We start from the raw sequence: 26590 nt of genomic DNA on the forward strand, positions 1-26590 counted from the left end.
TCTGACCAGTTGCTGAAGGATAGAGTTCGTTATGTCCTGAGGACATGCCAAACTTGCATTTTCCTAAACATATATTTGCTACAGTGGAGATAAAGGTGAAGTTTAGTGTACATTTGCCTATCAGTCCTTATTGCTTATATGTTCACTCGTGAATAGTTATTGCAGTATGCTCCACAGCTGGTGTAACTGTATGTTGCACAGGTGGTGTAACTGAGAAATGTGCTTGAAGCTGATTGGTTGGTAAAACAGGAGTAGATATGGAGGGTTTATGAACAACCTGGATTACAGCTCGAGTTATCAAACTTGCTGCACAGGGAATAAGACCATGATGAAGAGTCTGATGCGTTGTTCTTTTTTTCTTTTGGCACTGGAAGGTGAGATACACTCTCATTTTTGAATGACAAAATACCTACTATTGCTTTCGTTTCCAATGTAAAATGAGAAAAACTATTTCTGTTATTTAGAGAAAGTTGTCAAAAGCACTGAATTTGAATGGTTACACGAGTCAGATCTTCATTACATCAACATAGCTACTGTCTTTCAGTGTCACTGTGTTACTGTAACAGGGTTTTTTTTATGTGGATGAACATTTGAATTAATAAATTTGTAAATTAGGTGGTCAGTCTATTGTTCTGAAAACACCAGCAGCTTCTTTGTTGGTAGTCCATCTTAAACTTTTCAGCAGTGTGCTTGGGATCATTACCTTACTCTAGAATTCATGTTTCCAATTAAACATTGTCCAAAAATGTATTTATACTTACGAGCATTCATGATGCCTTCAATCAAAAACAATTACCAATCCAAATGGTGTAATACATCTTGCATTGATCATCCACCATGCTTGACTGGTGGCAGTAATCTTTCATTGCTTGAAATGTACATTTGAATTTAGTAAATTCAGTGTTTGTGGTGGTTTTGGTTAATTAGCAAGTAAATTCACTATTTTTGGTTAAGTCATTTGTATTGTCCCCTTATTTATTCATTTCCAGCCCATTTGAACATTTTTCTCTTCAAGGACAAAAATTCTAAAATATTCTCTCTGTCAGGTGCTGTGTTAGGTGTCCCTCAGAAAATGACTGACAGTGGACCCACAGAAGGTTTGCACCATGTGCTTTTAGCAGTTCCTGGTGATGTTCTTGGGCACTGTGGAGGATCTCTGATCAGTGCTGAGTGGGTCCTCACTGCAGCCTACTGCGATCGACCGTAAGAGCTCTCACAATGTAAATATTTACTATTACAGCACTGTAAATATTGAAATGCATGACAGTCAGAAAATCGGCTTTTATTTAATTCCGAGTCAAACTGGCCATTAAGTACAAGTTATTCATTTTTGTTAAGAGACTGACTTTCAGTTTTTAAACGAAATCTGCAGTCCTAGAATTTGGTTTAGCAATTTCTGATGTAATCCCAAACACATTCAGTGATGTTGAAGTCTGGACTCTGGTGTGGTCAGTCCATTGTTCTAAAAATACCAGCAGCTTTTTTGTTTGACGAGTTTGTCTAGATCTCAGCAGTGTGCTTGGGGTCATTATTTTGCTGTAGACCGAATTTCTTTGAAAATGAAGTAGGTTTTAAAATATGCATTTAGCAGCTTGCATTTACTAAATTCAAATGTGCATTTCAATCAAGGAAGATTTGTCTACCACCATCAGTCAAGCATGATAGATGGTCGGTGCAAGTTTGTGGATGTATTACAACATTTTAAGTCTGAAAAGTGCAAACAAATTTTAATTCAGCATGCGGTAGCCCTGCTACTCGGAACGTATTAAAATTTTTGTTTGTTTGTACTTAAGTACCATGTTTAATCTTTTTTAGTTTTGTATTTTGTTGCCAAATTTTGGTTTAATTTAGTATTTCTACACTTGTCATACATAACCAATATTTGAAGTTTAAATGGCTTCAAAACTAAATGTACAGTGGCATTTGGCATTTCTTTCAATTTATCTCAATAAAGAAAGTCAGAATGAATATATCAGATATTATGATTAATATATCACTGTTGTCGGAAGAAAACCAAAATGATAATTTTACAGGAGAAGAAAAAAAACTACTTTACTTTTAATGTAAGTCAATGGACCCAGTAATTTTGGGCCATTTCTTTTGGTCCATTCTTCATGAAATTTACACACATGATTTATTTTTTTTTTTGGCCTAGAGATTGGGGTTATAAGTAATAATAGACAGTTGCTATGAAAAAGAGAGCATTGGCAGGGCAATGGGGATGATCCTGATGACTGATTTTTCTCTAAAACAGTGTCAATGGAGATTATTTTATTAAAAAGCACAATACTTTCATCAAAAAAAGATAATTTTCACTCTTTTGTTAGGGACTTGGAAGTGATTTTGGGCCACCATCCAGGTCTAAAAGGAGAACGGAGGAAAGTTACTAAAAGAAAAAAGTTCAACAACAACAAGACCCTTCACAACATCATGCTGTTGAAAGTGGAAACAAAATCTAAAGACAAGTTCACCACTGTTCCACTACCTGACGAAAACTGCCTGTCACCATCCAAAAACACTGTAGTTCAGTTTTATGGATGGATCAATGCCGTATATAATTTTGCACAAGGTGGGTTTGTTAATATTAAGCAATTAGAGACCCATTTTAACATTCACAGATGTCAAGGCGAGGTCACCCTTACTGCCGATATTAAATTAAAGGCTTAACAGCACTATGGGTGTGAAAGGATGGGCAGTTGTCAAGAAGCCATCACTAAGAAAAGGAGACATCAGAATCAGAATCAGAATCACTTTATTTCACCAAGTTACACATATAAGGAATCAGTCTTGGTGAGTCATACTTGTATGACACGTAACATAGTGAACAGACCAGACAAGCAAACAAACAAGTATTTAACTAAAAGACAAATACAATAACAATACAATAAATACAATAAAATTCCTGAATCTTCTACCAGAGGGGAGTGTCTGGAAGAGGTGATACCCAGTATGAGAGGGTCAGCTGAAAATTTGCCGGCATACTTCAACACCCTGCGGTTGCAGATGTCCTGAAGCGTTGACAGATATATGGATATGGTGGTGCCCAGGAACTTGAGTGGAAACTACAGAGCTATTGATGTTGGGGAGGGTAGGGAAGGAGGGTTGCACCTAAAGTCCACCACCATCTCTACAGTCCTTACAGTCTGTTGTGTGTTGAGCAGCAGGTGATCAGCTGCACCAGGAGACTAGCTGCTCGACTTCCTTTCTGTAGGCAGGCTGTTCCCCATTGGCTATGAGGCCCACCACCATGGTGTCATCTTCAAACTTCAGGATCTTCGCAACTGGTTCCTCATTGGTCATTCATATCGAGAAGGGAGAGGGGTGACAGCACGCCTGTCAACCTTGTGGTACACCAGTACTGAGGGTCCGAGGGTCTGGTGTGTGTTGTCCCAGCCCCACCTGCTGTATCCTATTTGTCAGGAATCCAGGATCCACCAGCAGACGGAATCTAGCACAGACAGCTGGTACAGTTTGACCCGCAGCAGTTCTGTCACTATAGTGTTGAAAGCCGAGCTGTAGTCCACAAACAGAACTCTAGCTTAGGTTCCAGGACTGTCGAGATGCTGTAGCATGAAGCGCAGGGCCAAACTGACCTTGTCGTTGCCAAACCTGTTAGCTCTGTACACAAACTGCAGGGGATCTAGCAGAGAGTTTGTAATGGCTTTCAGGTGGGCTAGGACCAGGCGTTCAAAGACCTTCATGACTACAGAGGTCAGGGCTACTAGGCTGTAGTCATTTAGTCCAGTAATGTTCATTTTTTTGGGACAGGAATGATGATAGATGTTTTGAAGCACATGGAAACACAGCAAGTTCCAGTGATTTGTTGAAGATGGTGGTGAAAATTGGTGCTAGTGTTAAAATTAGTGTGTTAAAATCTTGAAATCTTGTGCTCAATGGCTGTTTTGACTGGATAGGAAGTAAATGAAGGGTGATCTCTAACTTTTGCATAGGACTGTATTCAATTTTTCCTTTTTTGTGGCTGTAACAGCCTCCACTCTTCTGGGAAGCTCTCTACAAGATTTTGGAGTGTGTCTGTAGGAATTTGTGCCCATTCAGTCAAAAGGGTATTTGTGAGGTCAGGCACTGATGTTGGACGAGAGGGCCTGGCTCACAATCGACGTTCCAGTTCATCCCAAAAGTGTTCAGCGGGGTTGAGGTCAGGGCTCTGTGCAGGCCACTGGAGTTCATCCACATCAAACTCTGGTCTAGATTATGATCTGTTGCTGAAGACCAAGACCAACTGAACAAGTGGAGTCAAGCTTGTTTGGAATAAAAACCTGCAGCCACTCCAGTCGTTTGCAAATAACCTAAGTTAGTGCTTTCATTTTTTAATAGATGACATGATTAAATGAATTTGTTTTCTGCTCTCTATATGTATTAGTAGATGATGAATAAAGGGACAACAACTCACTTATTTAGGTGTACAGCACCACCTTCTGTTTGCTTAGCTGACATTTGTGCATGTATGTTTCTTCAATGGTTATCAGTCAGTCAGTCAGTCAGTCAATGACTCAGTAAGAGACAGCGACTCTTGCAGGCTAGCTAGCAGGGTGGTTCAGCCAAAAGAGGCTTAGCTAGCTTCACTTTACTAAGAAAAGCACAAAAATGCCCTAGTGATGGCTGTAGCACAGACACCCAACATATATTTACTATTGCTGTACTAAAACACCACCAGATCCAAAAAATCTAAAGGCTTTTCCTTCAGGGATTTTATTCTGAAACAGTAAAGCTTGGTAAGTTATTGTTTCTTGGCCAGATGCATCTCCAGACTCCCTTGGGTCAGAGCACCATGTAGTTACGCTCCAAGTTATAGTGTATGAAAAGAATTCCTATAACATCGTAGTGTCAGATTATGTCCATGCTGGATTGTTCAGGTAAATTATGTTACCTCACCTGACCACACTCCAGCAGGCTAAAAACTTCCTCCGTCTTTCTGCAGACCGAGATGAGCCTCAGAATCTGCAGAAAGGAGAACTCTCAGTCTCCGCCTGCAAAGACGTCCCTATACAAGAGAAACAGCCGGTGCCAAAGGACCTGCAACATGACAAGCAAACACTTCTGTGTGCAGCCCACCCCCCTGGTGTGGACGACTGTGAGGTACACCCGCTCTTTCTGCTCAGAAACTCATGAAATAGGCTGTTATGCTACAGGTACACTGTGGGTGGAAAAAAAGGACTTTCACTGTAAAAGTACTGTGAAATTTAAAGATCAATACCTGTTTTTTGGAAAAAAAATGTTGAAAGCATGTAAATAAACCACATACAGAATTTTAACATTGCTGTCAGGAATTGATTTTCAGGAATAAAGGGTAAATTCACAAAAACAAATCACCTTTAATTCACAACATTTATGTTTATTTTAATGGTTATTGTTATGATGATGGTAAAAGACTGTGTCAGGGACTGAACCAGTGAAAGAGTAGAATTATGGTAAAAGGCAGAATTTATAAGAGATTAAATGACTAATTTAACAGATTTTTTACTGTCATTGAGAAAACACACTTTAACTGTTAATAAACAGGTTTTGCCTGGTGGCCCTGCTGCTGGACTTTTCAGTGTTTTTTTGTGTGTTTTTTTTTTTACAGATTCCTTCAACAGTGCAACTAAATTAAATAATATGACTAATCCAGAGTCTTTTTTCTCTCTCAGCTCTACGCTGGAACGAGTTTGATGCACAACGGCGTCCTGCATGGAGTGCTTGTGAATTATGACTTCCTCTGTAAGAAACAGGTGGAATTCATGGATGTCTGTGCTTACAGAGATTGGATCAAAGATGCACTGAAAAAAATGAAATTGCTTTGTTGTGGATTGTAATCAGTTTCATCTCATTGTTAAATAATGACTCAGAACTTACAAGACTTACAACTTAAACCTAAGGAAAAAAACTGGTTAAATTAGGATATCCAGGAGGATATGCAGTAAATGAATAAAACCACTCTTATCTTATTCGTGCTTACGTGAGTGACTTTGCTTGCAGGTTTTGTCTTGCACAGTCATCGCTGCAATGCTGCTCTGCACTGCAGCAGTGCCAGGTTGAGTACAGCTTCAAATACAGAGCTTTTCAATATAAATAAACCCTCAGTTTGATCAATCGAACTGAGGCACTACACAGAGTAAATATGGTGTTTAAGGAAAGAGGCAAAACAACTTGAAATGGTTGGCTAGCATGCAGTTTGGGTACGCTAGCTGGTGCACTAGTCAATCTATCTAAAGTTTTATTAAGTTACAGGTTACATTTCTTTAAAACACACTTAAGTGCTAGCAGAATTAGCTACTTCATGTACTATATGAACTACAGAATAACCATTTTATTCTTCCTCTTTTCTTCAAACAGTGCATTTACTGCATGCAGCACTTAAGTTCAGTGCTCTATCATGAGTCTCATTATTTGAAGTTTGTTCATTCTCTTTAAACCAATAGCTCTAAACATGTAGTTACATACATACACGATATACAGTATATAACTATTATGCATACAGCACACACACATACATATATACACCTCCTTGTTTCTACACTCATTGTCCATTTTATCAGCTCCACCTACTGCATAGGTGCACTTTGTAGTTCTACAATCACAGACTGTAGTCCATTTGTTCCTCTGCATACTTTGCTAGCTCCCTTTTACCCTGTTCTTCAGTGGTCAGGACCACCATGGACCCTGTCTGCAATTGTAGAACTACAAAGTGCTCCTATATTAAGTGGAGCTGATAAAACGGACAATGAGCATAGAAACAAGAAGGTGGTCATAATGTTGTACCTGATATATATATATAATATATATATATACACACACACATATATATATATATATATATACACACACACACATATATATATATATATATATATATATACACATATACATACACATATATGTCAGAAGAAAACCTGCTCTTTTTTCATTGTTTTTCAGTTTTTGACAATCTGCAAACACCTGTTGCCCTTTACATTGCATGTAAATTTCATGAACAATGGACCAAAAGAAACAACCCAAAATTACTTGGGGGAAAAACTCTGGTTCCATTGATTTACATCAAAACTAAAGTTTTTTTTTTTCCTTTCCTGTTAAGTTTTGGAGGTATGTTTTCTTCTGACTACAGCGATATATATGTATATATGTATACGTAAATCTTCTAACTTGTTATATAAAAAAAAAACCCTTAAAAGTTAGTACTATTTGAAGCACTTACCAGTACTTACCAAAAATCCTGGAGTTTGTTGGTAAAGGAACGTCTGCACATTTCAGAGTAATTTGGTGTGAAACGCTCCATTCTAGAGAAACGTACTCAGTCAGAACAGTTCACGGTGGTGGTGACAGGAACCAGACGATCACTTCTAGAAGCTCCTTTACAGAACGTTATTACATAATACTGTAACCACTTCACATCAAAACACATTATTTATGATCTCAACTATAGAATAATGCATCCTCCGTTTACTCTGACTAGGATAAAATCATAGTTAAGCCAAACAACCGAAACCTGAAATCACATCAACCCATTAAATTTGAATCTGGGTCTATGCTCTTACGTACAAACATATTCTTACAGCAGTTTAAATAAGAAATGTGTGAAAAAATTGGTCTCTATAAACAACACAGTAAAAATAATATACGGAAATCTACTTCTAGTGAAGTAACAATATTTTTTATTGAACGTCAGACACATATAACAAGTTTGAATATTACACCGATCCATCAACACAAACATCTCTAAATAAGCTGTAATGAAATCACACAGACCGATTTAGACTTTATTAGCCACTTTGTGGTGTAGTATCGTCCTACAGACTAACTCACGGACGGAGGATAAAGTCCCACTGCAGACTCTCTGCTGCTCTGTGGAAACAGCAGGGAAACATGGAATGAACGGAAGCATGAATAGAAGCATAAATGTACATTAACTGGGTATAAAAGAGTGGAGGGTGGAGTAACATAACCAGCTGCTGAATAAATGTGGAAGCTGATTTCAAAACAGTGTGTGCCACAATCACCCTCCTTGTATCATGTGAACAGGGAATATCTGCACTGCTGGACTAATGTAGAGTTGAACTCTAGAGTTAGAAGCTTAGTTTATGGCCCAATGGTGCCAAACACTCTTTGTAGTCTCGGGTTCATAAGAGGTCCATCTGCCTCTTGAAATGGATTCCTTTCTCCCAATGGGTAGAAATGAACTCCAATCTTCTCTGCTAGCTCAGAGCAGTTAGCACTTAGCAGGTTGATGTGTTGACCTCCTCCACAACGCTGCATGGGCAGAACATCTTATAGAGACAACACATGCAGTTTCTGCTTTCCGTAGTTGTAAAAATGGTAAAAAGGGAGGGAGAAAAGAAAATCCTTCATACTTTGTGACCTCCGTCTCTCTTCTGAGCCATAATGCGGTTATAGACGTAAAACTTGACGCTCTGCCAGTCTCTGTTCTTGAGAGCCAGAGGTTCGGCTCTAATGCAGTTTTCACAGGGCGTCTTGCCCGGGACACGACAGGAAGTGATGAAATCCTTCATGTGTCTCTCCACGGCCTGGACTTCACTCATACTCCAGGTTTTCCTCTTCTTCTGTTCTTTTCTTTTCTGGCCTGGAGGAGAGACTGGAAATGCACCTGCATTAAAAAATAAACAACAAGACAGTTCACATATTACAAAAAAGCTTGGGTCAATTTCAATACTTCATTTATGAATCACAAAACTATCATAAAAGATGATATAAATAAAGATTTGTTTATCGCAGATGTAAAAAGTTCCCCTTTAATCGAAATAATATTAGGAGAATTAAGCACATGTTTAACATAAAACTGTTAAACATTTTGTTTTGTTAAACCAAAATTTTCAACAAAAGTCATTTTTATTATGACTTTACTATGGCTATTATGACAGCAGTGAATATTCTACCCCTACAGCATCAGTAAAAAGTGAAAAATAAAACATCTGATGTAAAAATGCAGGACTAAGAAAGTAATAAAGTGCATATAAAAGTGTCTTCAATCACTATAATAAAGACTAACCATTTGCAAAGAGGCCTTTGTAAACTTCAGTAATGAAAACTGAACTGTTTCTTTGGTGAAATCATCTGGCAGATAAGTCAACCAATCACAGTATATTATCATTGTAAAACTTCTTATTCCCAAAATACCCGAAATACTGAACAAAACACAGTCTAATTTAATATTTAATCTACATTGTTTAAAAGAAGGTATATAAAAGTAAGAAATACTAATAAGACAATTCAAACTTTTGTAATGAGCGAGCGATTACATTTTTGCATCAGTATAGTCATCTCGTCCACTTCACATATATATTACAGTACCAGTATATATGCTATAGTTTTTATTACAAATGTAACTGACTCACTTGAACCTGTGACATTGCACAGTACAGTGTCCTCTACCGCACTTTCATTTACACTCTGCGTACCTCCAGGTGCTGAGCATTCCCAGTTTTTCCTTCCTCTGTCATTGCAGAGCTCAAGCTCCTCTACAGAAGACAGAAAACAGTGGCAAGTTTAATTTCTGTGTTTAATTTCTGGGATTTATTTTGGGTAACTTCCACCACCTTTTCAAAATTCCTCCATAATTGAACGTTTAAGATGTAAACAGTCATTCAGAGTGGTTTGGTGTGAAATGGTTCAGATGTCTTTACAGTGGTGGTGATAGGAACCAGGGGTCACCATGACTACAACACATATATAGCCATTTTATTTACAATCTAAAACCACCAGTGAACCTACATGTGTCTTCTGAGTTTTAATATGGAATACTGATGATGTGAAAATAGTGCAAAGTTTCTCTAGAACAGAGCATTTCACACAAAAACAAACCATTCTGAATTACTTCATCTTACGACTGAATTACTTTTTATTTTAAGAATTGGTGGAATTCCCCTGCAGAATTGATCTTTTTCTTGAAAGTGATGTTCATGTAATTGTCTCCAGACAGCAGCAGATGGAAAGATGTTTAATCAACACAAGTGACAATTTCAACATGAACAACATGCAGTAAACAGGCAACAGATAATCCATCAAAAAATAAATAAAATTATAAAAATAACAAAAACAGCATGCAAGGCTTAAATGTTCGGCAAAAAAAGAATTTACACAATTCCTTACAGTGTCAGAAACCACTTAAGCAAGAATATCTGAGACATCTTCACGTCGTAGGTAGTGATTTGACACCCCCCCCTCCCCCCCCTGGAAATCATTACAACCTGCTGCATTTCCCTTTTACCCCAAAAATAACAGCTGACAAAGCAGTTTTTAAGCTATAGTGCTAAACATCATACCATAACTACCAACTACTCCATCTATTATACACAACCACTGATACAACTTCATCACTTTCCTCTGCTAGCTGGCTTGTTAGGGTGATAAAGGCTAAATAGCTAACAAAAACAAAAAGAAAGGTGTTACGCCATGGTTCTACACCGTTTATAGGCGGACAAAGCAGTTACTTGCACGTTATACTGAAACTTTGCATGCAAAACTTTCATGGCTAGCTGATTAGCTCACTGAGGCTAACCAGCCAAAGGGCGAGTGTGTTCCTTTAATAATCTGCTCCTCACTGTTGCAAGTGGTCATTGGTGTAATGTTGAAGTGATCAGCATCTAAGTGGCAAGTCAAAGTGAGCAAGGGTAATTAAAATATGCTAACTGATGGGGTATACACTTCCATTAATTATTACCAACATTAGCCTCATAGCTCCAGCAAATTTGAGACCTTGAATGTGTTTTGGTTGGTCGACTACATTTAGTGTTAAGGGAAAATTGCATAAATTCGATTTTTGGCCGAACGTTTAACACAGATGGACGCTTTGAGATAGCCTCAAATGTGGGTCGACACATGCTCTCATTGGCACCCTTGTACATCAGCAAAACTGTGAATGAGTGAGTGAGTGAAGCAACGAGTGACAGAAGGTTGAAGAGTAAGAAGATAGAGACAGAGACATCATATATACCATTAGGTTGAACAGTGATGTCAGAGAAGTTCTTGCCCATAAACTCCATCATTCTCCCTTGTTCCATTGCTGTAAGAACCTTGTAGACCTTTGCCAATTGCAGGGTCCTCTCAGGCAAAGGATAGTATTCCTCATGCACGATCAGCTCATGCCCAAGAAAGTTTGCCAACTGGTTTATCTCTGGATCCCCCAGATTCAGGACTGTGGACAGCGTCGCAATTCGCTTCCTCAGCTTTCCACAAGTGAGGGCGTAAGCGTCCTTCGCGCCACAGGCTGAAGCAGCCACACGGACGCAATCCGAGCTTCTGTAGTGTGTGTTAGATGACGGCCGGGCAAACACATAAGGATTCTCTTTGAGGACTCCACAAACCTCTCGCTTCTCGGCCAGGAGCTGCAAGCCACGAAGCATTTTGAGGGTGAGCAGGATGGGCACTGGACGGGCACCTTCGGGCCTGATTACTATTTTGTAGAAGTGTCTGCAAAGCTGTTTCTCGACCTCGGTGAGGGCCCAGTCTATGTCAGTAGGGGGATCAGCAGAGTCCCTGGACAAGAATGTGGTCAGGGTCATGCTGGACACTTCCCCTTCTCTGCTGCGGTTGAACAGAACAACTTGAGTCAGACACACTTTCGCCAGATCTGACCAGTATTTCGTAGAAGGGTCAGCAGACAGCTGAGCCATGCGTTCATCTTGTGTCTTGTTCAAGAAGGTGTGGAGTTTCTGGACGTCTTCTGTGAAGGCCAACAATGTGGGTGTCTTGAACTTTACATCCTCAGTGTTTTTTGCCACCGACGTCCAGAGCAGATCGTTCCATCTATCCTCATGGATTTTTTGGAAGTCCCGCAGCTTTTGCGCCAAGCCACTGTCTTTCGGGATCACGACTTTGGCCCTCACTAGTCGACTAAGCTGGACGAGCCAGATTGAGAGTTTCTTGGCTAAGGATGGGATTTTGTAAGTGTTGGTTTCGCTGTTGTATTCACATGCCTGCCTCACGGCTTCCACCACCTGCATGCAGTTGTATGGGTCAAGGAAATCCTCCAGTTTCTTCAGTGATGCAACTTTCCTCCCAGTGACCAGCAGCTTACCCAGCTCTCGTAACTTCTGCCTGATGATGCAGCCCTGGTTTTGTTGAGGCGCACCACTTTTGTTGAGCCAATATTCCCCCATCTGAAGGATGCAACTGTCATTTTTGACAGCATCTGTGACTTCATCAGGGACCATGAAGCTTAATATAGTCCACAGTGCTGGGCTTACATTAGCAGGCACAGGCTGTGAGGCTGCAACAATGGACAAGGTGCGGTTTTTTCCAGGTTTTGGAACATATGTTTTATTAGGGCTTAGTTTACAGACCTTCATATGCCTCCACAGAACCCTTTTGTTGAACAGTCCTTGGCAATGTGCACAATGCATGAAGTCACTGGCTTTGACCACCCCTCGTGGCCGTTTGCAAGGAACCAGGTCACCTTTGCCTGATTTCAGCACAGCTATATTGTGTTTGTAGTTCCCCCGAAGACGAAGTTCATCCAACTGTAGTCTCCTCTCCTTTGAACCCTTCGGAAAGCCGCGGGCTTTTGCAACTTCTTCTTCTTTGGCATGCACATCTTCCAGATGTCTCGCCATCTTGCTAAATGGTTTCGAACAAAAAAGGCAATAATGTTTCTTATTATACACTCTCTTTCCATCCATTTTTCTTTGGCTTCTGTTGACCGCCACTGCCGCTCTGGTTTTGATATTGTTGCTGCGTAAATTGGCCTTTGGCTTCTTCTTCGAACTGGAGCTGGGTTTGGGCGACTTGCAACCTTCTGAGCAGCTGTCACGACTTTCATCTTTAGAGTTTGAAGGAAGTTCCTTTCCGCTGTCTGAAGCAGAATCCAAGAGCTCGTTTGAATCCTCTGAAAATAACTCTTCCAGCTAAAATCAGAATTGATAACATGTTACTTAAATACTGAGAAATTAAGTATCCTACTGACACTTAAACTTCTGATCTAGTTTTGAATGAATTAAATCAACCATACAGTACTGTGCAAATGTTAGAGATCCTTCATTTTTTATTTGAAGCCAAAAGGACCATTACTTTTTTTGTAATTTTCAACATGAGAGAAAAACACATATTTCAAAAGTAAATTAATTTTAAAAGTAAATTACACAAAAGCCTCAACAACTAAGTACAACACCAATTTTTCCCCCAGTATTTAGCGTGTCCGCTCTTCACCTTTATTACTGCTTTCATGTTTTTCAGGAGACTTGCTTTCAGTTTTTTCAAAGAAAAAGTCCAGGAATATTTCCACACTTTCAAAGTTTTGTCTCAGATATTGGTTACATTTTCTGCTCTTGAACCAAGATCCCAAACACTAGCGTTGGGCTATATGACTATTTTTTTTTGTTGTCGTGAAAATTTTCATTACATTATATCACAATACGCTGGTCTGATTATACTGTGGATATCATGAGTGAACAGTTTTGGAATGTCCAGTTTGGGTGTCTAAAAGGTTTTGCAGGTGGTTGTTAGGAGCCCCATTTTCTCTGTAGCTTTCATTTTATATACTCAAGTTTTTGAAACTCCTGCTTTTTCCACTTATTTTCCTATGACTTCTTTCTTTCTTATACAAATGGATATTATATCTAATCTTGTCAGAAGTATCTCCCAAAAAATGAACTTGGCAGGAAATTAAATAAATGAAGGATGGTTGCTGATTTGCACAGTACTGTATAACCATGGGAAACTTCTTTATAGGCCGAGAGGTTCACAGGCTGGATTTTGCTATTTTGTGGGATAGTTTATCATAAAGTGTGAGAGGAAAAAGAGCCATCTTAAAATGGACATCACAGAATCATGCCTGTTGATTGCACTATTCCTACAATTAATACTGAGACAGATTAAATCTGTTTGGTAGATACTATAGATGAAAAACTTACTATGCTTCTAGTCTTCTTCAGTCTTGATGTACATACGTCCTCATCACTGTCTTCAGAGGAATAAATGTTCAATCCTGAATAGGGGTTCTGAGTGTTTCTTGCATTCTATAAAAACAAATAATTTAATACATTTTAAAACACAATTTAATGACAAAAAAACAACAGGGCTCCAAAGAAAACAAAATAATGATATTTTGAGCAAGCTGTTGGTGATCTACCCAGCAGCTAGGAGCCCAAACAACAACAACCCATATTGTCTAAATTATATTAGATTTTCTGTGGATTTATCATTATTAGCAAAAACACCACCAACAAAGTGGTTTCTTTTACATTGTAAAGAACTATATAGTACTGGACATACAACAAAAATGTGATTTTTATGAAAAATTGGAGCTAATTAACAAAAATGAACTCCACATTTCCATTAATAAATATTTATAAGCATTGTCATGCATGTAAGGTTGATTACATCAAATATATGTTATTAGAATATTTAGCTGCTTAAAATTGGTAGTGACAGTTTTTGGAATGATTGGGTTCTACTGCAGACCTCAGTTTCAGCCAACACATCTGGAAATTTTTGAGACGCTCCTGAAGGCCACGATAAGCCGGTTAAGTGTTCTACACCTCTCAATAAGTTCACTTAGGATTTTACCCTTTAGTGTTGAGTTTGAAAATGTAGAATATGTAGAATTTGAGCAGAAATATAAACAATTTAAAATTGATTTAAAATTTCTATTTTAAAATTTCTATTTGAAATTTTGAGCCTTTTATATCAGGCTATAAAAACAAAGAAATCACAACTACCTCAGTAACAGAAATTCTGAGCCAGATTCACAAATAACTGAGAAGAGCTTCTCCAAACTGCACATTTAAAGCATTGCTGTGGTCACTTGAACACCAGCCTGAACTCCCAAAGAGCCTATATAAGCCCAGAAGTACAGCAAGTCACAAGACTAAAGTAACAACTTTTCCACTTGGACTTCTAAATAGAATATGCTGTAAGGTTAGTATGTTTTTAAAGCCTGATATCACGAAAAACAGATTTTTTGTCACCTTTTTATTATTAAAAGATTTTGACACAGTATGTAAAGACTTTTAAAATGAATGTTAAAACATACTGTTTACTCTCCAGTCCATACAGTCCATATGTGGAAACTGAGCTGCAAAAACAGCCAGTTTTGACGTAATAGTTTTTTGTAAGGTCAAGAAAACCAGGACATACAGTACTGTGCAAAAGTTGTAGGTGCCTGAGAAAATTACATTTAGAAAAAAAAAAACTATTTATATGGTCAATAAGCATTTATTTACAAAAAAAAAGAAACTAAATACAAATAACATCAGTACAACAAGCAGTGATTTTATGGATGACATTGTATTTTTTAACCATTTCCAAACCTCTCCTTGTAGAAACCCTGTATTATTTGTGGTTATCGTTCAATACTTGGTTTGGCTAATTAACATTATGTTAAATCAAGTGTCTAATGAGAACCGCACTCTGTAAAACTCTCTTTAAAAACTACTTCTTAAAATAAATATCCTCTTGTTAGTTTTTTAGTGCTTTTATCTTTATTCACATTTATTCTTATGATATATGAAGATTTTTACTAACAAAAATATGCTCATTGCCAAGATAAATGATTTTAAACAACATGCTTTAAGGGGAATTCCAAGGATTTTCCCAAAATCTGGCATATTTCCGTAATTACAACGTAAACAAAAACATTCAGAGTGGTTTGACATGAAATAGTTAATTGTAGAAAAACTTACAGACTCAGATTTTCTTTATAGTGATGCTGGTGAGAACCGGGGTAAATGTCTACACAAACATATCCATTTTATTCACTATCCAAAACTACCAGTAAACCTACTTGTCTTCCTAGTTTTTACATGTAATGTTGATGATGGTAAAATAGTGGAAAATCTAAAAAAATAAGTTTTCTTTGGGGACTATTTTGCCTTAGAACACCTTGCATGTACCCCTCTGCCAAGAAAGGATTAAAATAAGTGGATAAATATGACATTTAAAACCATTTTGTGTAATAACTTTTTGTGATGTAACTTTTAGAGGCAACTTTTCAGACATTTGGTTCCTATTGCTACTACTGTGAAACAGAGCACTTCATGCCAAACCACTGTGGATGACTTTGTTTACATCTTACCCACTATATTAAGTGAAAATTTTGAAAGATTTGTGGAGTTCCCCTTTCAGTGCTCAACACTTTTGCACAGTACTGTATATGAACCTATTCAGCCTACAGCAAATTAGCCCTGCCTATTCAGAAGTTATAAGAAGTGTTTCAGTCCGGTCTGTTAAACAAATGTAATACAGGCCAGCAAATCAGAACTGAGCTCATTTACATATGTGAGTCCTAAAAGCACAGCAACAAAAACAGCCTGTTTAATTCAAAAGGATAGAGAGGTTGGAAAATGGTCATGTACACCTGAAATAGTGCTGAGTTTACTAAAAGACATCCTGGTAAATATTTTAATGGTAATAAAAATGAGATTAAAAATGTTGTTTATTTCTTCGCTCTCCTGTGTTGCTCAGCATAGACATGTTCAAACAGTCTGATCAGCAGATAAACACTTTAAACATTGCCTGACTGCAACCATTTCACAGGTTCTACTAGGGCTGCACAATATGGACATAAAATGCAATGTTTGATAAAGCCGGCTGATATCACAATGACAATATAAGAAGCGACTGGCTGGATATGATGCAAGTACAGATTTTATTATTAATGTATCTTTTTTATACACTTATCTGATTTGAGTCATTTTTATTGTTAAATTTACTTTTATTTTTTATATGTTTAATAATTAATAATAATGATACATTATCAATCTCTTTTTCCTGTATCAACTCGGCAACCGTGTAAATGAGGGACACCCTCAATGTTCTCCGAGGTTAAATAAAGATTGATTTGCTGACTGATTGATTGACGATGTCTTGCGCAGCCCTAGTTTCTATGAGAAACATTAGGCACAAGGTTTATAATCTCTGTTCCTGTGGAGCAGCAGAAGCAAAAAGGAAATCACACACCGACACCACCTGTACTCAGTTTACGAAATGATAACATTCACAAATCACAGCCAAATAGCAACTAAAAGTAATATAACTCATTGCCTTTACTGACCAACTCTTCTCTGCTGTCACTAAATATCAATTATAAGTTATCAATAACAAGCAGTTTTTCTTCATTAATTACATGAATTAAAAAACACAAAGTGGTAAATTACATTAATTTTTTTTTTTCCCCCTCATTTTCATCTGTCCTGAATTTCGGTACTGGATTTTCATTTCAGTGCACTGCTAATAAATATGCATGAGGTTTGTTTCAGTTACTGACACTTAAAGCTCAATGGCAGTTTTCCAAACCACTGATCATCTTTCAAACATATGGAATGTTTTAAAAAGAAGGTTTACCTGTTGATTAGGCGGCTCTGAACTGGCAGGTTCACGATTATCCATTACACTCTTTGACTGGCACGATGGAAAGCTGTCCGCCGCACTCATCTCAGCAGAACTGCTGTTCTCTGTTACCTGCAAATGTATTTCCTGTTTGATTAACTGAATTTGGGTTTAGAATCAAAAACAAACAGAAAAACCACTGGTTGCCTCTAAAAAGCAGCACTTCTGTTTATGTCACAGCTTTCTAGTGGGCAAAACCTACATAAATAAACAGACTTTTCCTCAACCTCTGCCAGCCCAACATATGATTTATTTTTTCTTGCAACACAGAACTAAAAATATTCAAGCTCCAGCAGTCAGCAGAACTTGCCTCCTGAACTGCCTTCCAAGAATCTGACATCATCTACTCTTCAGTTAAAAGCTACAATTATGGCCACTGTGCTTTTTAAAATATTTTTAATTTCATTTCTTTATTTATAGATTCAGTGCCATGCAGACAGTCGGCATAATTTGCTGTTTGTAAACTGTTCCTCATTTCCATTTTTGGGAAATACACTTCAGACTGTAAGTCACCATTTTTCCTGGTTGTCATGAACAGTTTCAGACCGTTGTGAGATTCTCTTAAACTGTAACCTATATAGTTAATCATAGAAAAAAGCCAGGATGGGATATTTGCACCATAATGCACTGACGTTAATGCATTATTAATGAAGTGTAAATTCAATGTAGGTAAATTCAGGATCCTAAGGACTCCCTAAGGATCCTGAATTTACCTATATTGAATTTACACCACATTAATAATGCATTAACGCAATCAATTGTGTACGGCACAAATTCCTCCCTCCTTGAACGCATTTTCCTACTTAGAACTATTGATTTATCCACAGCAGTGCAATTTTTTTAAAAATCTGAATTTGCTCAATGTTAAATTAAAAATAACTAAATGCTAAATGAAACATTATTGGCAGACCAATATCTTCGGTTTTTGTTTCCCAACTACTTAAATAATCAAAGTGAAACTAAGGCAAATGACTGGCAAACTAAGCGGTTATGATTATGAAAATGTTCTTCAGCTGTAGCCCTACAGCACAATAATAAAAGCAGCAGCTTGGTGGTGTATCTTTGAAGTATATATTTGACACCAACACATACCTTACCTTGCTTTTTCTTTTAAAAACAACTGACATTTGACTGAATATATATTTGTACATTTTTTAACTGTAATAAAAATAAATAAATAAATAAATAAAAACATAGAGGAGACTTACAGTACCTGCTGTTTGGGAGACTTTGAGCTGGTAGCACTGTAATCCAATGGAGGTGGAGGTTTCCACTGGGTTGCCGGATATGAATTCTGGGAATTAACCTCAGCAGGTGAATGGTACTCCATTACCTGAAAATACAGATCCATAAGACTTTTGTTTACTTTTTTACTTCCTAATTCCGTATCAGCATCTGTTCTTATGAGTTTAATATCTATACAGGGAGTACATATTAAATCAGTTTGTAGAAACATTTGTGGTGAGTGAGGTGAGCTATCAATTAGAAGGTTGCAGGTTCAAATCTTAAAGCGTACTGATGCTGAAACATTCTCTGTTTTGATTTCAAATATTGTTTTAGGCTTTTAAAATGGAACAATATCTACACCTGAAGTATTACTGTGCAGTTATAGATTACTCTGGGATTTGATCGCCCTCATAATTCAGCCGATACTTTCAAAGTTCTGTTAATAAGGTGGCCATTGGGTGAATTACACCAATTAAACAAGCTAATAGTCATGTTAGCCTTGCTCATCTTTCTTAAATACAGAGTGCATTCTCATCCATCATTTTCTCCATCTATAATGTTGATGCTGACTATGTAGCAGGGCTTAAAGAGCTAAATGTAAAGGAAACTTACATTAATCGGCTGTTTGGGGGACTTCGTGCTGGTCGCACTGTAATCCAATGGAGGTTTCCAGTGGCCTGACTGGTAGGAATCCTGTGAATTACCTTCAGCAGGTGTGCGGTACTCCATTACCTGTCAATATATGTTATAGTGTGTCTGGTTTATAAGACAATACGACAAATAAGACAAGAAACTAAAGCATTTTTCTTGCTGATTCATGGCTGTTTCAACTCATTAGCTTGCATATAAAGTCAATGATAAGAAGAAGAGCAGAGAAAAGATTAAATTTGAGGAAGAGCCATGAAAAAACAACAACTCTAAGATATGCATATACTTTTAGTACAGTATTATCTCAGCAAAGGATGAATGTACATGGTGCTATATGCAGAAGTGCTAATGATTGTATAAATATGTCTAAGAAAAAACTCTTCAGTGATTTTATTTCATTTTTAAATAAATTTATTTATGAGTCAGCTGTATTTTAACGTTGATGATAACTTTTTTATCCATGTCCTAACTGAATGTAGTATGATGAGATAAAATGACAGTTTGCTCTGATTGACAGATATTTAATTTACTTGAGTACACATAATTGTCATGTTTATGGACAATCAAATGCTTTTTTTGGTTACACATTAGCAGCCTTGTGTTTGTTTATTTAGATCCTACACTTTAGATGCATGTGGAGTTTTTTTCTTCTGCCCTTTTTCATTTTTTAAGTAAGTTCATTTAATATATCTTGAGGTTTTATTTTTATTTTAAAAAGGCAATGCGACAGATGCCACTTTTGATTCATCAGCCACATCAAAAGTTGACTTTTCTAACTGAATATTTATTTGAGCTCAATATAATAAATGAAAAAATATATGATCAAAGATAACAAATATAATACAACCTCCCAGTCTAACATTACATCTCTATGGGAGAAATGTTTCTCAGGCTTTCTTATTATGTATAGTAATTATTAAATTAAATGGATCTGTGGCTATTTGTAATGTTTTTATTCTTTATACTTTTATTTATAATTTGTATTCAACTGGATATCTCTTAATATTTATATTCACTCTAATTTCTCCAACCCAAACCTTAAATTTAACTCCAGTCCCTGGCTCTGGAATAAACCCAAATAAAATAAGACAACCTCATGTGACCAAAGACTGAATCTGATGATAAATTAAGAAATAAAAACATAAGTTTTCAGCCATAAGGTGTGATCAATTCGAAACATTTCCTAAGAGAACATATGGAACATATGGACCAAAGGAAACTTACAGTTTCAGATGGGAACATTAATGAGCCTTGATGAGTGAAAGCCATTTCACACTGAAGTGACTCCTAATGATGATGACCAGCCTGGGGAAAGATGTGTTTATCATCCTCTATTTTGTTGTGAGCACCTTATTTAATGCTCAAACTGCATTAGTAAAGAAAAGTGGAGCTCCTTTAATCACACAGTCCTATTCAGCTTTCTCAATAGTGTTTACTTTACACTCCTAAAAAAGATGGTTCTTCAAGGCTTCTTTAAAAATCATGAACACTCAATTTTTTCAAACTTTGCATATATATATATATATATACATATATATATATATATACACACACATACACACACACACACACATATATACATAAATTGTTACAGGCTTGACATCATCACAATAGAAGAACCCTTTTTGGTGCTATACACAACCCTTTTCAAAAACGTTCTAAACAGAACCATCCACATCACATTCTCCATCAATCTGAAGAACGCTTTAACAATGCCAATGGTTATTTGAACGTTCATGGTTCTATATAGAACCATTCTGTTCACTGAAAAACCCTTGATGAACCATCTTTTTTAAGTGTGTACAAGCTTCACATCTTAACAATAGCAGAACCCTTTTTGGTGCTATATACAATCAAAAAGGTTCCATACAGAACTGTATGCAACATTATCCATTAATCTAAAGAACAATTTTAGCATGAAATGGTTTTAAATAGAACTCATGGTCGAAAGAGAACCATTCCTTTTACTAAAGAACCCCTGAAGGACCATCTTTCTTAATAGTGTGAATGTATTCAGGCTATTCAGAACGTACGGAGCTGAAGTTAGCGTCTTGTTCCAATTCTCCGTTCCACCTTAAAACGTGCAGCAGTTACATTCTGCTGCTTGGAGGCGCCACACTGCAACCGCTGAAGCATTTAAGGTGGAATGGGCAATTAAAAAAATAAGCTGGCGAATAGAAGGCTTTGTAAAGAGTGTATGGACCTACACTGCGTTTTAAAACAGCATAATATCCCCAGTGGCAAAAAAAAATCCAGAAATAAACCCAACAGAGAGAGAAGCTCGGCCGCTGTGTTGTTGTTTTGTGTTGACTGTATCGCCCCTGCAGTCTGCTAGTCTGCTAAAGGCCATTCCTGCAGCCCTGCATTCAGTTAGCTTCATTTACTCCCCGGTTTTTCACATTAGACCATAATTGGGACTCTTCTTTACCTTTTATTCGAACTATATCCCTTGTTCTTTGTCCGTGGGTCCTTCAGAGGCCGCAAAGAAAAAAATCTCTAAGAAAAAAACTCACTTTTTCCACCATCCGATGGATTCGCCTCCTTCCTGTGTGGCCTGTGCCGCTGTAACCTGCGTCAGCGCCGCCTGCTGGTGCTGGAGTCTCTCAAAGTATTGTTTTCACTGGGCTTGAAATTAAATGCTTTCTTTCCTTTTCTTTTGCCTTTTTCCATTTTTAACCCTCCTTGTATCTTTCAATGTTTAATGTCGCTTAATTAATGATTACATTTTTTTTGCTTCATATTTAATGACTTTTTTGTAATTAAATTGGGGGCAGCTGGGTAAAACTGACATGGTGAAATGTTTTAAATGTCCTGTACACATTTTGTATGCATCATCAGTGCTCTCTGGAGTCAGTTTGACCCCAGTCTGTTTTAGCTGTATGAAACATATGAAATATAAAGATTTTACTTGGTTGTTTTGGATGATACTGGGGTCACTATAAATTAAAATTTATGATAACCTAACCGAACCATACACAACGCGGGGGAGGGGATTTTTTTATTGTTATGTTCTGAAACAATGCATAACAACACACTTAGTTTAGGTTTATTTTATATATATGAAATGAAATGTACATACGTCCATAACAGGAGGGTTAGTTCGTTTGTCCTACCTTGAGGTTTTTTTTTTCATAGAGGTGATGTGACAGACGCAACTAAAACGTTTTGATTGGTCGCGCACCAACACTTATTTTTGATTGGTCAGCCCTGACAGATCTTGTCATCATCAGCATCACATCAGTTATTAGTTTTTTGTAATTGAATATTTATCTGAGCTTGATATAATGAATAAACAACGATACAGTCAGGATTAACAAATACATTCCAAGTCTCCCAGTCTAGCAGCTTATGTCTATGGGAGAAACGTTTTTCCTGTTTTTATCATTGTGTATAGCAATTTTAAATAGATCAGCAGTTATTTGTGATGTTTTTATCCTCTATTCAGGTCCAAATGACAACAGCATTTTGTTAATTTTAATAAATTAATTTTATGCAATATAAGAACAAACATTGCCATACTTTCTTTAGCTCATCTTTTCTCATCTTTTACCTCTAAATTGCTGTAATTAATAAAGAATTTTCTTACATATGTTGTACACTGCATATTACATTTGTAAACTCATCCAAGGAAGTCGTAAAATCAAAACCATATTATTTTGCTTTTTTAATCTTTTGAAAACAATTGACATTTACAAAATTATAACTGACATGCCTCTCAGCCAATCACATTAGAAAACCTAAACAAAACTTCCCAAAAATGACAACCTTTATCTGGGTTACTGTATTTGCTTAAAATCATTTTAATATGATGTCTAACGATTACAGAAAAACGTTAAGCTCAGTAACTAGTTAGCTTTTCTTAGATTAGCTGCTGATAGTTATCTTGATAAATCAGCCAGATTGAACAGGACTGTACAGCACTCACATTAGTGCTTAAACATTCTGTGAATATGTAACCCACCTACGAAGCTTCTTTATTTTATTCTTGTTATTTCTTATTATTTTATTATTATTTATTATTTTATACTTGACTGTTAATTTATTTTCAGACACATACTCAGGTCAAAATCTCTCTACCTACTGTTGTGCAGTTCCTAAAGCTGAACTGCAGCGCCCTCTGTAGGTCATGTTTGATATGCAGTTTGGCGTCAGGAGAGTAGAAAGGTCTGGTGGCTGCTCGTAAAGACTCACGTCCAGCATGAATATTATATTCATTGCTTTCTTCAGCAAGCCTACTCACTCTGTCTGAAATCATATTATTCTTCATATTAGGTAAGGTTTTTTTTTATTATTTTGTAAAACTATACTTTATTCTTCATCTAAACTGAGTAAGTATCAGCCACGTTATGCTCTGTGCTAACTATGAGGAAATTAGCCAGCTATTTGGCAGAATGTACTAAGTGTTTTGTTAATGATTTTCTTGCTCTTTTTTTTAATTTGTACTGCCAGGTATAAAAATTAATGCAGAAATTCATGTAGTAGTTGCTTATCTGATTCAGGACGCAGATTGAACTGTGTGGAGTTAGTTTTGTGCCAAAATGTTTGAGAGAAGATCCTGATGTTTGAGAGAGGAATGTTCCGGTTTGAGAGAGGAATGTTCCGGTTTGAGAGGACAGCGCTGCTCTGAGCGCAGCTAATGAACTTGAACGCACGTGTCAGCACGAAGTCCGGCAGGTAAACACTTTCGGATTTGCTCAACAAAACTCTCTGGTTTTCACTCAAAACTGGAAAACCTGCTCATTATTATTATTTATTATTATACCTGATAATTATACTAGGGTACATAGATATAAATATTAATGCAATTCTTTATAATGTTTTATTAAAGTTTTCTGAAAGATCTTGTTTAAAAGACAATGTGGCCCCCTCAGCAGCTAACACTGCTCTGGCTAGCTCCAGTGTTAGCTTTAGCATTAGCGCATCTGTAGCAGTAGCAGATTTCCAAAATACGCGTTTTGTTAGCTTTAAACTGGACTACATTCATCTTTTAGGTTCTCAAATAGGAGTGTCTGCACTGAACATCTTGAAAAACAGTTTATTTTTGAATGAAACATGTTTTAGATGTCCTTCCCTGTGTGTTTCTAAATCTTCCTTTTAACTTATTACTGAATTTTTGTTAACACAAGTGTTAGAAAAGCTACTAGGTAGCCTGACCTGAAAAATTGATGGATGTGGTGATATTAACTAAGAGAGGCAGGACTCTCTCAGAACTTTGCAAACAGTCAACTGACAAATTTGATGACAAAAATTAACATTCAGGTATCACTAATTTGGCCTCTCAAAAAGCTACAGAACATGTCTATTGATCTTACAGATATATCAAACTTTATTGAGGGAAATTGCAGTGTTGCAGTAGATATATAGACATATAACTGCACATAGACTAAGCAGAAATAAACATAGACATAAATTAGTCAAATAAAATATAGACATAAGTTAAAGTATGAGAGAGTAGGAATAAAAGTATATCTATTTGTATCTTTGCATAGCATTTAAGACAGATTTGTTGTATTTCCATGAGAGCAGGTATTGCACTAAATGGTGTGAGGTAGTTACAACACAATGGGTATAAACATAACTAGGAGTAGCAGCAGTGTTTACAGTCTAAAGTGAGCAGTGAAAGTGTCATTACAGTAGCGGTTATGATATATCACAGTGGGTATTAATAAGAGAGGTGATATAGTGATGTGACTCAGCTCAGTTCAGACAGCAGGAGATCAGTACTGTCTTGGCAGTAAGGAGACTCGTTGTATAGCCTTATAGCAGTGGGTAAGAAAGATCTTACAGAGTGCTTTTTTAATATGGCACAGCTGTAACAGTCTGCCACTGAATGTGCTTCTCTGTTTTTCTAGTTTAGCATGCAGGAGGTGTGGTATTGTCCAAGATGGTTAACAGCTTGTTGAGAGTCACTCAGCACTTATTTGCAATGAGATAGTTTCACAACTTGACGAAGTACAATAAAATAAATGAATATCTAATAAATAGAATAATAAACCAGTAAATAAATAAAAATGCAGAATGTAACACACAGCCTCTATGTTCTGACACATTTTATGAGCCCTAGTTTACCAGCCTTATGCAGAATGCGAACTGGCTGCATAAACCCTGCAAAAAAGTTGACAGTCAAACTGACAGCTTGGACTATGTCAAAGTCTTCCACTGACAAAGTGTTCTGAGAGCCATATGCAACCATTACAGAGATGTTTTGAATAACAATTGCCATCAGGTAAATGGAGATAAGTTGAAAAGCTTTCTTTTTGGCGGTGCTTGTACTTCCCTCCTGCTTGTCTCCTGGTGCTGGATGCAGCAGAGCCTTCAGAACTGATACACAGCAGTAGAGCTCAACATTCAGAATGATGAAATATACAACTATAGCAGCATTATATGGAGGAACTGGAAATGAATAGATGCTGACAGTGCCCACTACTAGTGCACATAGCCAGGCAAATGTTGAACACCCCACCCGATACCTGAGTGGCGTAAACCTCAAGAAAGTCACAGGGTGGATCACAGCCAGGTAACGCTCCAAACACACACAGCACTGGAAGAGAAACCGAGCAGAAATGCTGGTCCCAAAGGCAACATCCACCAAAATGGCAAACCAAGGCCCGAAGTACAGCTTACACAACACATACAGAAGTGCCACAAGGGAGAGAAATACTTCAGCTATGGCATTATTCACACCAAAAACCATGGATACATCCACTCCTCCACCTTTGGACAGAAGCAGGAACGTAATGTAGCAGTTTAGAGGAAGACTAACTGAGAAATAGATGATCAAAGTAAACAGAAAAACAGTTGATGAGATGGCCAAAGTTGATTCGGGGAGAGTTGTGGTGTTCATCTTCCTCTGCAGGAAAAAAAAATGACCTGTGGAAAGATAATATGCGTGAAAATGCAGAGAAATGCTCCAGGACAAATACTGAAAGCAGAAAAGACGCTGCAAATAATATCATTTTAACCAGTTAAACATCAACTATTAACCCCTAAGAGTCTGTGTACAAGTCCACACTTCAGTCCTTCACACTCGCCTACAGACCATACATGTTCTAGTATTTACTAAATAATTCAAATTGAAGTAGTTGAGTCTAATTCAAGTACTTGATAATTTAAAGTACTATAAATTATAGTAGCTACTCAATAATGTATAGTAGATAATGGATAAAAAATTAATAAATAAATATAATTATTACTGACTAATTCAAAACATTTAATAATTCATAGTAGATACTAAATAGTTTGTAGTAGTAACTAAATATTTCTTAGTAGTTAGTTGATAATTTAGTAGCTACCGTGTTATTTATAGTAGAGACTTTATAATTATTATTAGTTACTGAACAATTCTCAGTATGTACTAAATATGCCTTTTTAGCAACTAAAA

General features: G+C 37.0%; 2 protein-coding genes across 2 annotated transcripts; one reads left to right on the plus strand and one right to left on the minus strand.

The window, feature by feature from the left end:
* The first annotated feature begins 201 nt into the window (after window positions 1-201).
* LOC118807536 (putative trypsin-6) lies at window positions 202-5945 on the plus strand. The gene is made up of 5 exons (XM_036569558.1): window positions 202-374; window positions 1047-1203; window positions 2328-2569; window positions 4940-5097; window positions 5649-5945. Exons 1-5 carry the CDS (start codon window positions 269-271, stop codon window positions 5811-5813), a joined length of 828 nt encoding a protein of 275 aa, XP_036425451.1. The 5' UTR covers window positions 202-268; the 3' UTR covers window positions 5814-5945.
* Window positions 5946-7626: 1681 nt separating this feature from the next.
* On the minus strand, window positions 7627-21777 carry LOC118808127. Its single transcript, XM_036570577.1, has 8 exons — window positions 21723-21777; window positions 19174-19293; window positions 18548-18667; window positions 17290-17406; window positions 13860-13964; window positions 10946-12854; window positions 9348-9470; window positions 7627-8599 (listed from the first exon to the last, which is right to left on the minus strand). Exons 1-8 carry the CDS (start codon window positions 21732-21734, stop codon window positions 8340-8342), a joined length of 2766 nt encoding a protein of 921 aa, XP_036426470.1. The 5' UTR covers window positions 21735-21777; the 3' UTR covers window positions 7627-8339.
* Window positions 21778-26590: the final 4813 nt, after the last annotated feature.

The sequence above is a fragment of the Colossoma macropomum genome, unplaced genomic scaffold (assembly GCF_904425465.1).
Source record: "Colossoma macropomum unplaced genomic scaffold, Colossoma_macropomum, whole genome shotgun sequence".
In the NCBI taxonomy this organism is placed as follows: Eukaryota; Metazoa; Chordata; class Actinopteri; order Characiformes; family Serrasalmidae; genus Colossoma; species Colossoma macropomum.

Excerpts from the sequence above, each read along its gene's own strand:
- LOC118807536 (XM_036569558.1), top strand. The coding sequence starts at position 269 with ATGAACAACCTGGATTACAGCTCGAGTTATCAAACTTGCTGCACAGGG. Across the intron at positions 1,204-2,327 it reads GCAGCCTACTGCGATCGACC|GGACTTGGAAGTGATTTTGG; the intron begins GTAAGAGCTCTC and ends CTCTTTTGTTAG. Across the intron at positions 5,098-5,648 it reads CTGGTGTGGACGACTGTGAG|CTCTACGCTGGAACGAGTTT; the intron begins GTACACCCGCTC and ends TTTCTCTCTCAG.
- LOC118808127 (XM_036570577.1), bottom strand. Across the intron at positions 18,668-19,173 it reads CCCCCAAACAGCCGATTAAT|GTAATGGAGTACCATTCACC; the intron begins GTAAGTTTCCTT and ends CTGTATTTTCAG. Across the intron at positions 9,471-10,945 it reads CATCACTGTTCAACCTAATG|AGGAGCTTGAGCTCTGCAAT; the intron begins GTATATATGATG and ends TGTCTTCTGTAG.